Source organism: Charadrius vociferus, unplaced genomic scaffold (genome assembly GCF_000708025.1).
Source record: "Charadrius vociferus isolate BGI_N301 unplaced genomic scaffold, ASM70802v2 scaffold32, whole genome shotgun sequence".
Classification (NCBI taxonomy): domain Eukaryota; kingdom Metazoa; phylum Chordata; class Aves; order Charadriiformes; family Charadriidae; genus Charadrius; species Charadrius vociferus.
In genome coordinates, this window is record NW_009647856.1 from 12,079,403 (window position 1) to 12,092,986 (window position 13,584).

Genomic DNA, 13,584 nt, shown 5'->3' on the forward strand with positions numbered 1-13,584 from the left:
TGTGTAATTCCAATTTCTCTTGTTTAATTATTGAGGCTGCCAACATTAGTGTATAAAGGCAATTAAGATTTTTGTCCTTTTTTTTTTTCTCTCTTGGTGCCTTGATTAATTTTCTTCTCTACAACATGACTTTTTTCTCTAAATAAGTACTTATTCATTACCCATTTCTCTTGACCCCATTTTAAGTTCATTTAATGCCCTACTCCCTGCTGGCTGACTCTAGCCTTCTCGCCCTGTAAAAGATCATGTCCCCTTCTATGCAGCTTGAGGTCACCCAGCTGTAGACCTCTTCTGTCCAGTGTCACACAAAACCAAACCCATGTCAACAGGGCTCCCTCCAGAGCCAGCCTTCCTCAACTGTGCATCAGGAGGGACCTTGGAGAAGTTCAGGTAGACATCACCCTCCTATCTCTTCTTTCTACCTTCTCTTGACTGTTCTTGGAGCACCAGAGTCATGGTTTTCTTATCCACCTAGTCAACAGAAGCTCGTTTAGCCTTGTGCTTGCACCTTGAGCCTCACAGTCTCTTGTCCCTTGCGAAACATCAGCTTCATTCTTAGCAGAAAATTGTCCCCAACTCTTATGGTTTGAGGAACCCACAACAATTTCTTGTTGTTTAGACAATTATTCTCTCACCCGATGACCCCTCCCCACCCGGGAAGGGGAACTGGGAAAAAAAACAAGGCAATCCAGGGGTTGAAATATAAACAGATTTAAGAGAATAAGAGTAGATAATTAACATTAATAGCACTAAAGAACCAGTATTGATCTCGATACCAATATAAAATATTCAAGGATTATACTCAGCCCATGCTATCAGTAGAAGCAGTGCGCTCCCAGCAGAGGACAGCAAATGTGGGACACTGCAAGCGCTGCAGGTTCGGGAGGAAGGGAAGGGCTCAGGGCACCGGCACCAAGGCAAGGAGTTCTCAGGATGGCAGCCATCAAGGGAGAGAGAGAACTCCCCAGCAAACTTTCTAATTTATATTGACTGTGCCATTCATGGTATGAAACAACCCTGTTGGCCAGCTTGGGGCAAGTGCCCGGGTCTTGCTTCTCCTCGTCCACACACCTGGTGAGCTTGACAACACTGAGACCTTGAAACCCACACACCATAGCTGGCTGTAAAGGAAATATTTTCACAAATTCCAACATTAGAGTCTTCTAAAAGTACAGTTTTCCTGAGCATTAGAAAAGACTTTACTGACAGGTAAAATTACTCAGAGAGAAATCTGTATCGCTCAAACCAGGACACCAGCAAAGACCATCTTCCTTCTCCAAAGGCTGCAGCCTTCTTCCTACATGTGCTTGTCAGTCTTCTGCCGGGCATCACTCCCTGGGTATGATCCAGGTGCCTCCTACGTCAGTCTTCTATGAAAGTCTTCTTTCTGTCCCAGAGTACGAGTGTGGTAACCATGCACTTTCTCCTTGTGTGAAAGACTCATTATATGAAACAAAGGGATTTGGTGCTACGCAGTGGTTTACTGCTACAAAAGGAAAAGTAGCTGAACTTGCCTGTTTGGGGGTCTAGGCAGGCAGGGTGGGTGGTGGGCTGCCATAGAGCTGTGTTTCAGGAGAGCGGTCAGCTTGTGTTTCCTACAGCAAATCCCTTCAGACAATGTAGCGTGTAATCTAAACCTGTTATTATTATTTTGACTTGCCTACCCAAAAGGAGGGGACTAGAAGAGCTTGAGTCAAATTGCAGGAGGGTTTGGGGTTTTTTTAAAGGAGCAAAACCCCCCTTCTGATTTCTTGTTGTTTAGACAATTATTCTCTCACCCGATGACCCCTCCCCACCCGGGAAGGGGAACTGGGAAAAAAAACAAGGCAATCCAGGGGTTGAAATATAAACAGATTTAAGAGAATAAGAGTAGATAATTAACATTAATAGCACTAAAGAACCAGTATTGATCTCGATACCAATATAAAATATTCAAGGATTATACTCAGCCCATGCTATCAGTAGAAGCAGTGCGCTCCCAGCAGAGGACAGCAAATGTGGGACACTGCAAGCGCTGCAGGTTCGGGAGGAAGGGAAGGGCTCAGGGCACCGGCACCAAGGCAAGGAGTTCTCAGGATGGCAGCCATCAAGGGAGAGAGAGAACTCCCCAGCAAACTTTCTAATTTATATTGACTGTGCCATTCATGGTATGAAACAACCCTGTTGGCCAGCTTGGGGCAAGTGCCCGGGTCTTGCTTCTCCTCGTCCACACACCTGGTGAGCTTGACAACACTGAGACCTTGAAACCCACACACCATAGCTGGCTGTAAAGGAAATATTTTCACAAATTCCAACATTAGAGTCTTCTAAAAGTACAGTTTTCCTGAGCATTAGAAAAGACTTTACTGACAGGTAAAATTACTCAGAGAGAAATCTGTATCGCTCAAACCAGGACACCAGCAAAGACCATCTTCCTTCTCCAAAGGCTGCAGCCTTCTTCCTACATGTGCTTGTCAGTCTTCTGCCGGGCATCACTCCCTGGGTATGATCCAGGTGCCTCCTACGTCAGTCTTCTATGAAAGTCTTCTTTCTGTCCCAGAGTACGAGTGTGGTAACCATGCACTTTCTCCTTGTGTGAAAGACTCATTATATGAAACAAAGGGATTTGGTGCTACGCAGTGGTTTACTGCTACAAAAGGAAAAGTAGCTGAACTTGCCTGTTTGGGGGTCTAGGCAGGCAGGGTGGGTGGTGGGCTGCCATAGAGCTGTGTTTCAGGAGAGCGGTCAGCTTGTGTTTCCTACAGCAAATCCCTTCAGACAATGTAGCGTGTAATCTAAACCTGTTATTATTATTTTGACTTGCCTACCCAAAAGGAGGGGACTAGAAGAGCTTGAGTCAAATTGCAGGAGGGTTTGGGGTTTTTTTAAAGGAGCAAAACCCCCCTTCTGAAATTTTTTGGGGGTAATTGAGAGCATCTAATGAAAATGAAACAGATTATTCACACTGATTTAATTTCTTTATGTAGAAACTTTTTTTTTTTAAAGGGAAAATGCTATTTCAGAATGCAAAGGTGCAAGTTGCACTTTGAGCAGGGTCAAAACTTATGATTCAGTATTTCCAAAATAAGACACTTATAAAATGTCAAAACATTATGACATTTTCGCAGATTTTTCCTGTCATTATTTTAGATCAAAAGTATCTATTGTATGTGATCAAATTTCTCAAGTAAGTTTGATTCTACTTTTCAGCAAGTTTTTCATTCATAACAAGAAAGAATCCTGTTTCTATACATGCTGACCGCTGCAAACCCCTGGTGTATCACAGAGCTCAGCCTTGGAGACCACCTGGACCAAATGCCCTCTCTAAACACTTGTACGATTTCCTGTTCATGTACTCAAGAACTCCCTTGTCAAATGCAAACATCATCTGGTTTAGGACCTGACCATTGCAGTTTGCAAGCATGTCTTACCAAGAGCCTCCACTCTGAAACCCAGGACTCATCTTGTCCCCAGGCTCCTCTTTGCCAAAGGTGGTGTCATTAGAAGATGGGATGTTACAGAAATGGGAGTTATTTTGAGTTTCTCTGGCTCCCAGTCAATGCATGTTTCTTCCTTTTTCACAGCTTCTGATCTTTCCCAGGAACTGTTATCAGCAGCTTCTAGATCGTATCGAGTGACAGGACTGAGCGCCAAAGAGATGTATTTGTTTTCTATAAGACCAGTCTTTGGAGATACGGAGGGACCAGAGACAACGCTCCTTGGGCAAACAGGTATGAAGGCTGGAGACTTGTGTTGCAGTTTTACCTAGGTAATTGCTATTGAAGCTAATTCCTTGGCTTCCCTACCCTTCTGACGCTTTGCTACGTAGTGGCATCATAACTAAAAGAGATTTGAAAAACGCCTTTTCTGTTTGCCTCTTATAGTGGGACCTCACGTAGAGTCACCTGCAGCAGTTGCTCCTGTGACTTCTACAAAACTGGATGATACAATGAGATCCCCATCCATATCTCCCAGCAACGTGGGGACCACTCCTCTTCCACTGGCCACCACCACAACACTACCACGAACCCCAGAGACCCTGCTATCCACCACTGTAGTGTCCACACCGCTGACAACTTTCCCTGGGCCAAGTGAGTGTGTATCCATGTGTGATTGGATGATGATGTAGCAGCAGGTCAAAACCACCAGGGACCATGGTCTCCCATGCTCTCAGGAGCCAAAACTAGTCTTCATTCACTGGGTAGTGACAGTGGCCAATGTCGGGGAAGGGGAAGACAAAAACCCCATAAAAATGCAGTGAAGCTCTCAGCACTACCCTGTAGGGTGAAGGTGCTGCCTGCTCACTCACCAAGACTTGGCATTGCAAGAGATATTTTTGCTTGGGTTTTTTTTTTGTTGCTCTGAACACAAAGAAACACGCTTCTGCTTTAGGACCCCCCAGCTTACGGAGATCCTTTCTTCCCTCTGCAGTCTGTGGCAAGTTCAAAGCAGACATTGGGTTCCTGGTGGACGAGTCCTCGAGTATTGGCCAGAGCAACTTCAATAAAGTGAAGGATTTCCTCTTCCGGATCATTTCCTATTTCCCTAAGATTGGGCCTGAAGGGACACAGGCAAGATTTTGTTATTCTATTTCCTGAAGGTGTTTTCCTGCCAAGTGTTCACCTTTTGCTCACCCTTGCAATGACTGCAGCCTGCTCGCTCACATGCGGTGGCTCAGAAAGGCTAAGTGCTTTGCCTAAAGACATGTGTGTGTCCAAGAAAGACATGAATAAAAGTCTCCTAAATCTCAGCCTACTTGTTTGGATGTATTTCCACTTCTTTGTTATTTTTCCAAGAGTGAGTCATCGGGAATAAAACAAACCCCAGACCTACAGAAATGCTGTCTTGGTTATGCAGCCCAGGGATGTGTCAGGTGCAGGTGCCCCTCTAGGACTTCGTTTCTGCCCACATCCTGACTGCTAATGGTTAGAGACCCAGGTGGAGGCCCAGATGGGAGATGCAACATGGCAGCAGCTGCATCCTTCAGACAAGCAGAGGACCAGATCCCCAGGCCATGCTGTGTAGAATCTCAAGGGCAAATAAAGCCTACAGCCCTGAGCAACAACTCAGCAAATCTAACCGGAAGACACAGTAAATAATTTTTTGGGGTCATTTGTGTTTAATTAATGTAATATCTGAACTAATCCTTTGAAAGGGAGACCTTCATAGCTTACTTTCAGTAGGTCAGGAAGTGGGTTGAAGGTGTAGACACGTGATGAAGTTACCCTGGGGTAACAAATAATTCTGGAGAAACAAAGACATTTCAATTTAGATGGCTATAGTGCAAGCTGAGTAGCTGGCCTCCTTTTGCACTCAGTGGAGATGCAGGGTTTAATTCAGGAGGGATGGGTGCTGCCATGGGACCTCCTACAGCAGGAGATGCTCCCACCCAACTGTGAGCTACCTGAAGCGTGCAGGTCTTCCATCAGTGCTGTGCTGGATCTACCAGCCTGTGCAGAAACCTCTGATTCCCTAGAATGTCTGAAAAACCGCAACTAGTTGTATTATCGCAACTCAAGGCAGTTTGTTGAGTGATGGCACATTTTCCGTGTACCTGCGCCCTCCATGTTTTTTAACCCCCTTTTCTTTGGCAGGTTGCTGTTGCGCAGTACAGCGAGGAGCCCAGGGCAGCCTTCCACTTCAACCAGCACCGGGACCGCAACGGTGCCCTGAAAGCCATCAAGGGACTGACCTATGCCGGAGGCAACACAAAAACAGGTCTGGATGGGTGAGCTGCACACATGGGGTGGGCCTTCTGGACCAAGACAGAGGCTGGAGACCAGGGATGGCGTTCATCTGAGTGTTTTGAACCCATTCACCTGGTTAAAAAGTTGTGGCCCAAAGTTCTTCAAAATTTGAGAATGGAGGATTGAATTTAGTTTTATTTCCAGGGATAGTCTTTCCAGCTAGCCTGGTGTCCTTTATCCATGTCTTAGTTTTACTGCTGGGTTTCTCTTCATTATTTTATAACCTTATAACTCGAGGGAGGTATTTATACCTGGAGACCAAGTCCATAAACATTAGGTAAGGGTAGCTGATGCTGAAGCATCCTTATTGCCCATTGTATGCACATTTCAATCAACAAATTCCAACAGTTATTACCTTGCTACACCTAACAACAAAACAATGTGCCCCGTCCTATTTTCATGGTGTGTCACCACGTAAACGTCCTTTGTTGACCTCTCTTGTACAAATAACACAGCTCTTCATCAGCAAAGCATTTTCAAAATTCACACACTTTCGTCTCATGTGATTAAATGCTCAGAGGCAAACAGCACTTTCCACCTACTCGTTCCCAGCAGGACAGTAGGGTATACCTGGTTCCCTGAAGGTACATGGGCAATAATATTAAATTAAAGGTAGTTAGTTTTATCTTTACCCTTCTTAAATAGCCCAATTACAAGGGGATAGAGTGCACCCTTAGGAAGTTTGCAGACGACTAAGTTGGGCAGGAGTGTCGACCTGATTGAAGGTAGGATAGCTCTACAGAGGGATCTGGACAGGTTGGATCAATGGGGTGAGGCCAATGGTATGAGGTTCAACAAGGCCAAGTGCCAGGTCCTGCACTTGGGTCATAACAACCCCATGCAGCGTTACAGGCTTGGGGAGGAGTGGCTCGAAAGCTGCCGGTGGAGAAGGACCTGGGAGGTGTTGGTCAACAGCCAGCTGAATGTGAGCCAGAAGTGTGCCCAGGTGACCAAAAAGGCCAATAGCATCCTGGCCTGTATCAGGAATAGTGTGGTGAGCAGGACCAGGGAGTGATCGTCCCCCTGTACTGGGCCCTGAGGAGGCCCCACCTCGAGTACTGTGTTCAGTTTTGGGCCCCTCACAACAAGAAAGGCATTGAGGTGCTGGAACATGTCTAGAGAAGGGCAACAGAGCTGGTGAGGGGTCTGGAGCACATGTCTGATGAGGAGCGGCTGAGGGAACTGGGTTTGTTCAGCCTGGAGAAAAGAAGGATCAGGGGAGATCTTATTGCTCTTTACAACTACTTGAAAGGAAGTTCTAGCGAGGTGGGGATCAACCTCATCTCACTAGTAACAAGCGATAGGACAAGAGGAAACGGCCTCAAGTTGTGGCGGGGGAGATTTAGATTGGATATCAGGAAAAATTTGTTCACAGAAAGGGTTGTTAAGCACTGGAACAGGCTGCCCAGGGAAGCGGTGGAGTCACCATCCCTGGAGGGATTTAAAAGATGGGTAGACATGGTGCTGAGGGGCATGGTTTCGTGGTGGTTTTGGCAGTGTTAGGTTGATGGTTGGCCTTGATGATCTTAAAGGTCCCTTCCAACCTAGACAATTCTATGATTAACATCTTCCAGTCAGACAACATAAAGGGAAGCCTTGAGGTACCCGTGTTTGTTAATTGAAGGCTTATATACCTCATCCTAGCTCAGCAGTATTGGCCAGCAACACAGAAAAATGGGACTGATCAAAATGAAAGAATTTTGATGGGACTGGTTAGGGAAAGCAGATGTGAAAGTGGTCAGACTGCAAATTCCCAGGTAATCTTGCCTCTAATCCTTCTTTTTATGGAGGTCATGTCAATAGAGGCATTTTACCCATCATAGGAATCTTTCCATACTGTTTTGGGGCTTCTTAACGATTTCAGTTTCAGGGACAGTTCTTTGTGAAATTTTCCTGGTCTTTCTAAAGAAATTTGGAAATGGGAATTCTGTGGGCTTTTTTCTAAAATGCAAGGAAAGTCCTTCAAATCTCCCAAATGTGTTATTTTTTCCTTTCCAAAACTATCTGCTGAATTCAGTGTGAACCATTCCAGCCAACCTGTTTTACTGCTATCTTCCCTCCAAAGACATTCCCCCATGCTAGGGGCTACTATCCATTTATGGGGCCACACTGAATGCCATTTTTTCTCCATCTGTGGAAGGGGACCCACAGTTCCCACCTGCAAACCTAACAGGCAGATTTACACTATCCATCTCTATGTTTGCCCAGGTCGTGGTATAGCCTACATGCTAAAGGAGTTATTTCAGTCCTCCAGAGGGATGAGACCAGATTTCCCTCATGTGCTGGTGCTCGTGACTGATGGGCGATCGCAGGATGACGTGTTGCTACCAGCCAGAGCAGCCCATGCTTTGGGTAAGAGTTGCCCTGTTGCGTTTCCCTGAAGCCTTGGTTCTCCATGGATTTCCAGGGGGTTGAGGGCGGTACGTTATGTGATGGGCACACTTTGAGTGCATTGCTGGCTTTCTTCACTCCTTTGTCCTTTCTTCTCTCTGTTCCTAGTTTGAGTGTCTTGGTTTGCTATAGCTCACACATGCTGCTTCAGGTGAGCTCTTGAGTGGCTACTGGAGTACCTAATCACAGCAGAAGTTATTAAAAGGAAGGTTGTGATGAGGGGTTTGAAATCTCTGATCTCAAACAGTTTTGCTTCCGTTGAGAGAGTGATGTGTTTCAGGGATCCGCATCATCGCTGTGGGTGTCTCAGGAGCTGACCCCGTTGAGCTCAACAGCATTTTGCTGCAGCAGAACCTCCAGAATGTTTTCTATGTCAGCACGTTTGACGACTTCCCCCAGATCCTCCGAGAGCTGATAGAAGTCATTTGTTCTGACCTTCAGCCTTCAGGGGCCCAACTACCATCCAGGGAGGTGAGCTGCTTCACAGCCCTTTGAATATAAGCCAGCTTGCTTGGCACAGGTCTTGCACAAGGGTGATCTTCTTCCCTGAGCAAAGTTTTGAAGCAAAGTCAGAACAGATTTAGGACACGGGGTCCAATCCTGACCTTACTTACTGTCCAACCCTCAAGATAAGGAGCAAAGTCTTTGAACTCAAGGGAGTGGAACTGGGGAAGCCAGAAAACAGCTTTGAAGGTTTTGTTGCATAAGGCCACTGCAAGGGCAGAGGACTTGAATGCATTATAAATTCATTTCCCCTTTCTAACTCTGGTTGATGGGTCATTGGTATGGATGGGAGCTCATCTGCAGAGTATCTCTAACAGTGATATTTTGTGGCTGTTTCAAGGAAAAGGTTGGTGATATAAAAGTGCAGTGACTTCTCGACATCCAACAGGTCTAAACAGTCTGTGTTAGCTTCACTAGAGAAAATTTAGTGTCTCCATAGTAGTTGGTAGACACCTAGTCAGTGTGGTCAGCAGTCGCATCATACTTCAGTTCATAGGTAGGTGTCCACACTGGCAGAATAGCTCAGATGGTGTTGTCTATGCTATGGCAGTCTAAAATTAAGTGAGATTAATGTTGTCCATGAATAGTTGAATTAGGCTCTTCATTTCATCTCTGCCAAACTCTTTTCCACAGTTTCTCCCACGGGGGAGAAGAATTGCATTGACACTACCACAAAGTCTGACAGATGTGTAATGAACAATATGTAGAGTCTCTCTGAGCCAAAAAGAAGATCTTGGAACTGCAGGGGTAACATGGGCCAAGACTTCCTGAGTTATCGATACACTCCCTGCATTTTGTCCTCACAGAACTCTTGGGTTCTCCATCTTATTCTCCCAATTTCGAGACACAAGCTGGAGACATAATAAATAATGTGTGACCTCCAAGGGACTTAAAATAGTCTGAGGTTATGAACAGGTCTCCTGGATGGTCAACCTTGCTTCTTTCTTCTGTTGCATAAGCCAAGGGTTGTTATAGTCTGTGTTTCATGGTCACTCTGGGTTGGGTTTATTTGCCATCCTTTGACAGATAATAATTTCATTATCATTTGTTCTATTTTTGTTTTCCTTTCAAGAGCTTCAGGAGCTCACCAGCTCATGGAGGCTACGACCCACACAGCTTTACGACAAAGGGAGAGAAAGGAGAGAGGGTGAGTCCACCAGCATGAACCATCCACTCGGTTAATTAATATGTGACTAAATGAGTAGAATGAAGGAAGAGATCTAGCAAAGAATCTTTTTGAGGTCTTTTATGGTGGTGTTTTGATACATCTTGCTCCATGCTGGCTTTGAAAATCAGGCAGAAGATAACTAACCTCTGTGTGTGTGTGCTGGCAGTTGGGGATTCCCTCAAGCGGTGTAGAAGGCTGGTGCTGCACGAAGCTGTTTTGGGTTTGCAGGTCTGGGGCCATAACCTGCAATCTGTGACTTTCCATATGTTTAGGGTCTACCTGGGAACGATGGCATTCCCGGGCTGCCGGGCCGACCGGGGCGGACAGGTCCTCCTGGTCCCCCTGGACTCATGGTAAGTATTTGTTTTAGCAAACCTTGTCAAAATGCCATTTAAGAGAAAAGTGAGTATGGCTCTCAAATCTCTCTCTCTCTCCTGTTTTGCAGGGTCTCCCTGGCATCCAAGGTGATACGGTAAGTATTTTGAATGCAGCAAAGATCATCAATACAGTGGGACCCTAAAGCTTTGCTTTTCAAGCCTTTCAACAACCAGTTGCGCTGAGCAGGACAGGAGAACCAAGTCACCCATTTTGCCTTTATGACAGACTATTGCTGTCACCGAATAGCTCCGAGTATAGAATCATAGAATGGTTTAGGCTGGAAGGGACCTTGAAGATCATCTAGTTCCAACCCCCCTGCCATGGGCAGGTGCACCTCCCACTAGACCATGTTGCTCCAAGCCCCATCCAACCTGGCCTTGAACACCTCCAGGGATGGAGTAGGTTTCCTTCTGTTCAGAGATCTGGCAAATAATGCAACACAACATGGGCACATTTCTAGCCGAGTAACCCTCAATGAAGCAGAGCTGTCCAGAAAAAGGCCAAGGACTATGAACTCTGCCTTCAGTCATAGCTACCAGTCTTAATGCATAATCGTCGGCAGCGGCGTTTGCTCACAGCCTTCCCATAAACAAATTGTTCACGCAACAGTTCGCAGCGCTGCTTGGAAAACATGCATCTAGCTAGACCAGACAAGCCTCATGTGCCCTTGGTTTTGCTGTATTAGTTGCTCCACGCTGTTGATGTCATTGGTGATGTCATGGCTTTGCACACTAAATCGGCAGTCACAAATGTCCCTTCCCTGCTTTTACCAAGGCTCTGTTAGTAGACAACTGCATTTGACCAGCTAAATCACCCTTGGTTCTGAGGGCTAAATTGACAAGGGGCTGGTACCAAGATGTTCCCAGGTCATTGAAAGGCTGAGAGACCTGGATCTTCTTGGTCTGGAGAAGAGAAGACTGAGGGGGGACCTTATCAACGCTTATAAATACTTAAAGGGAGGGTTCCAGGGGGATGGGAACAGTCTTTATTCAGTGGTGCGCAGTGATAGGACAAAAGGTAACGGGCACAAACTTGAGCATAGGAAGTTCCATCTCAACCTGAGGAGGAGCTTCTTTCCTGTGAGGGTGGCAGAGCAGGGGCACAGGCTGCCCAGAGAGGTGGGGGAGTCTCCCACTCTGGACCTATTCCAAACCCGCCTGGACACCATCCTGTGCAACTGCTGGAGGGGCCCCTGCTCTGGCGGGGGGTGGCACTGGGGGAGCTCCAGAGGGCCCTTCCAACCCTGACCATTCTGTGATTTGAAATGCCCTAGGATTTTCAAGGCAACCATGCAGGGCCGATAAAATATGGGACTTGATGGACACTTGTGAAGTGAGAGCTGGAGGCCAGGAAGGCATCAGAGAGCATCACAAATGGAACAAGACACCAGTGCACGTGTAACTGAACTAAGTCCCAGATCTCCATTGGCTGCACCGGGGTGTAAACAGCCAGCTCCTGTGCACAAACAACATTTTAGTGGCACCATCTTGAACTTAACTCCATCTATTGGGCTCAATTCAGTTGTTCAGAGAGTCCTCTCCTGTGATTTGAGATGCCCTGTTATCCCACTCCAGATGATGCTCCAGAAGGACACAGGTCTCCCATAATTCCTGCATCATGTCTGCCATCCAGCCCTATGCCTTGGGTACCTGATGATATCACCCATCTTTGGGCATCTGGATCAAACTGCCAGCGTCTGTGATGGGTTAGCATCTATAACAAGGGTTGTGATGTTTGTGAGCCATGGTTTGCGTGAATCACAGGAATCCAACACAAACCACTGCACCCACTGAATGCTCCTTCTGATTCATTTACCTTCTCATGGTGGATTAAATAAGCAGCAACCCCTCGTTCCTCACATCTTCCCATGGTGCCTGAATGTACTACACTGTCACTAGATCAGGTGTCCATCCCACATGCACCCATATCACTAAAGAGAGACACACCCGTGGGTGACATATATATTTCTCATCAATATTGGGACCACTTCTAGGAACCTATTTTCATGACCATTTTAAAAGTGAATGAAATTTTATTAGGCACAGGTCTTGCAGGTGCTTTCCCGTTTAATGCTGCAGGATTTGGTTTTAATTCCAGGGATCTCCTGGCTATCCTGGACCAGTGGGGCCAAAAGGAGACAGAGTGAGTTTCATTCCTGGTTTTCATTGGGCAAAAGCTGTTGTATTGCTCTGATCTCCAATTTCTAAGCATTTGTACAGTGACCTTTGGTGAATATGAGCTTCTGAGCTATATGTAACTAGCCCTGCGTGGCCATTCTCCAGCTTGGGGAGTTGCCCTGCAGCTTTGCTAGGAGGAATCTAACATCTTTATGGAGAAAAGTGTTCAGTCCTTATCACGGGCCCTCGGCACATTTCAGTTGGTTGTTTGCAGAAGGAGGTATTGCTTGGTTGGGTCATTCTGCCTTTATGAGTTTCCACTGTGAACAAGCCTGTTTGCATCCATTTAGGACACAAAATGGTTAAGGCTTCAGGATCATTTGTGGGCAGATCCCAGGAGCAGGTGTCCTGTCCTTCCCCCAACCCTCAATGCACGTTCCTTCTCCTTCCTTGCATCCATCTGAACCACCTGTATGGCTACAGATCAGGGAGTGGATCCCGCTGAAAGCCAACCTCCCTTTTTTTTCCCACTTCTATTTTTTGCCATGCCTGTAAGCAAAACTCGTGTCATGGCCATGTGGTTTCTGGTACCTCTGCAGAACAGTGGCTGCAAGCAACACAGGTTTGTAGTGTAGGAAGGGGCTGTTTGGTTTGGGGTTTTTTTGGTTGGTTTTTTTTTTTTTTTTTTTTTTTTTTTTTTTTTTTTTTTTTTCACTTACACTGATCATGAAATTGCCCCTAAATTATGAAAGTGCCTGATTGCACCTGGATCTCCCAATGCAGCTAAGCGCGTGTCTTCCTCCCCTTGTGTGCAGGGCGAACCAGGCTATGTCCTGGGAGGCGTGGAGGTGATTCCCGGCCGAAATGGGCAGCCTGGCCCCCCCGTGAGTATCATACCCCAGGTGTGGTGGACCCTTCAGCTTCTCAAGGGCTGGCAGAGAAGCGAAGAGAGCTGGGACAGAGCCCATGTACCTCCCTTTCCTGGTTTTTGTTGTTGCAGGGACAGAAAGGGCAGCCAGGGGTTCCTGGGGTAGCAGGACCACCAGGTTTACCAGGGCCACAGGGGCCACCAGGACTCTCCATCAAGGTGAGCATGGTTATTTGAAGCATGGTTCTGTGATGTTGTACTACAGAGAGAGGAGACCCGGCGTAGTTCAGGGTTCCTGGATACTCTGTTCATTCAAGAGCCCTGGGAACATTCATTTTTTCTCTCTGTCATGAGATTTTCCCATTGAGGCATATAAGGAGGAACTCTGCAAAACATTCCCATCGTCAGGGCCCTGCTGTTCAACACAGCAGG

General features: G+C 46.5%; 1 protein-coding gene across 1 annotated transcript in view; it reads left to right on the forward strand.

The window, feature by feature from the left end:
• Positions 1-13,584, forward strand: part of LOC104284662 (collagen alpha-1(XIV) chain-like) — a 99,190-nt gene that overhangs the window by 23,657 nt on the left and 61,949 nt on the right. The window contains exons 18-24 of the mRNA XM_009883022.1: positions 4,411-4,550; positions 5,574-5,697; positions 8,398-8,588; positions 10,062-10,142; positions 10,235-10,261; positions 13,100-13,168; positions 13,285-13,371. Coding sequence (XP_009881324.1) covers positions 4,411-4,550; positions 5,574-5,697; positions 8,398-8,588; positions 10,062-10,142; positions 10,235-10,261; positions 13,100-13,168; positions 13,285-13,371 — 719 coding nt within the window. The remainder of the gene's footprint in view (positions 1-4,410; positions 4,551-5,573; positions 5,698-8,397; positions 8,589-10,061; positions 10,143-10,234; positions 10,262-13,099; positions 13,169-13,284; positions 13,372-13,584) is intronic.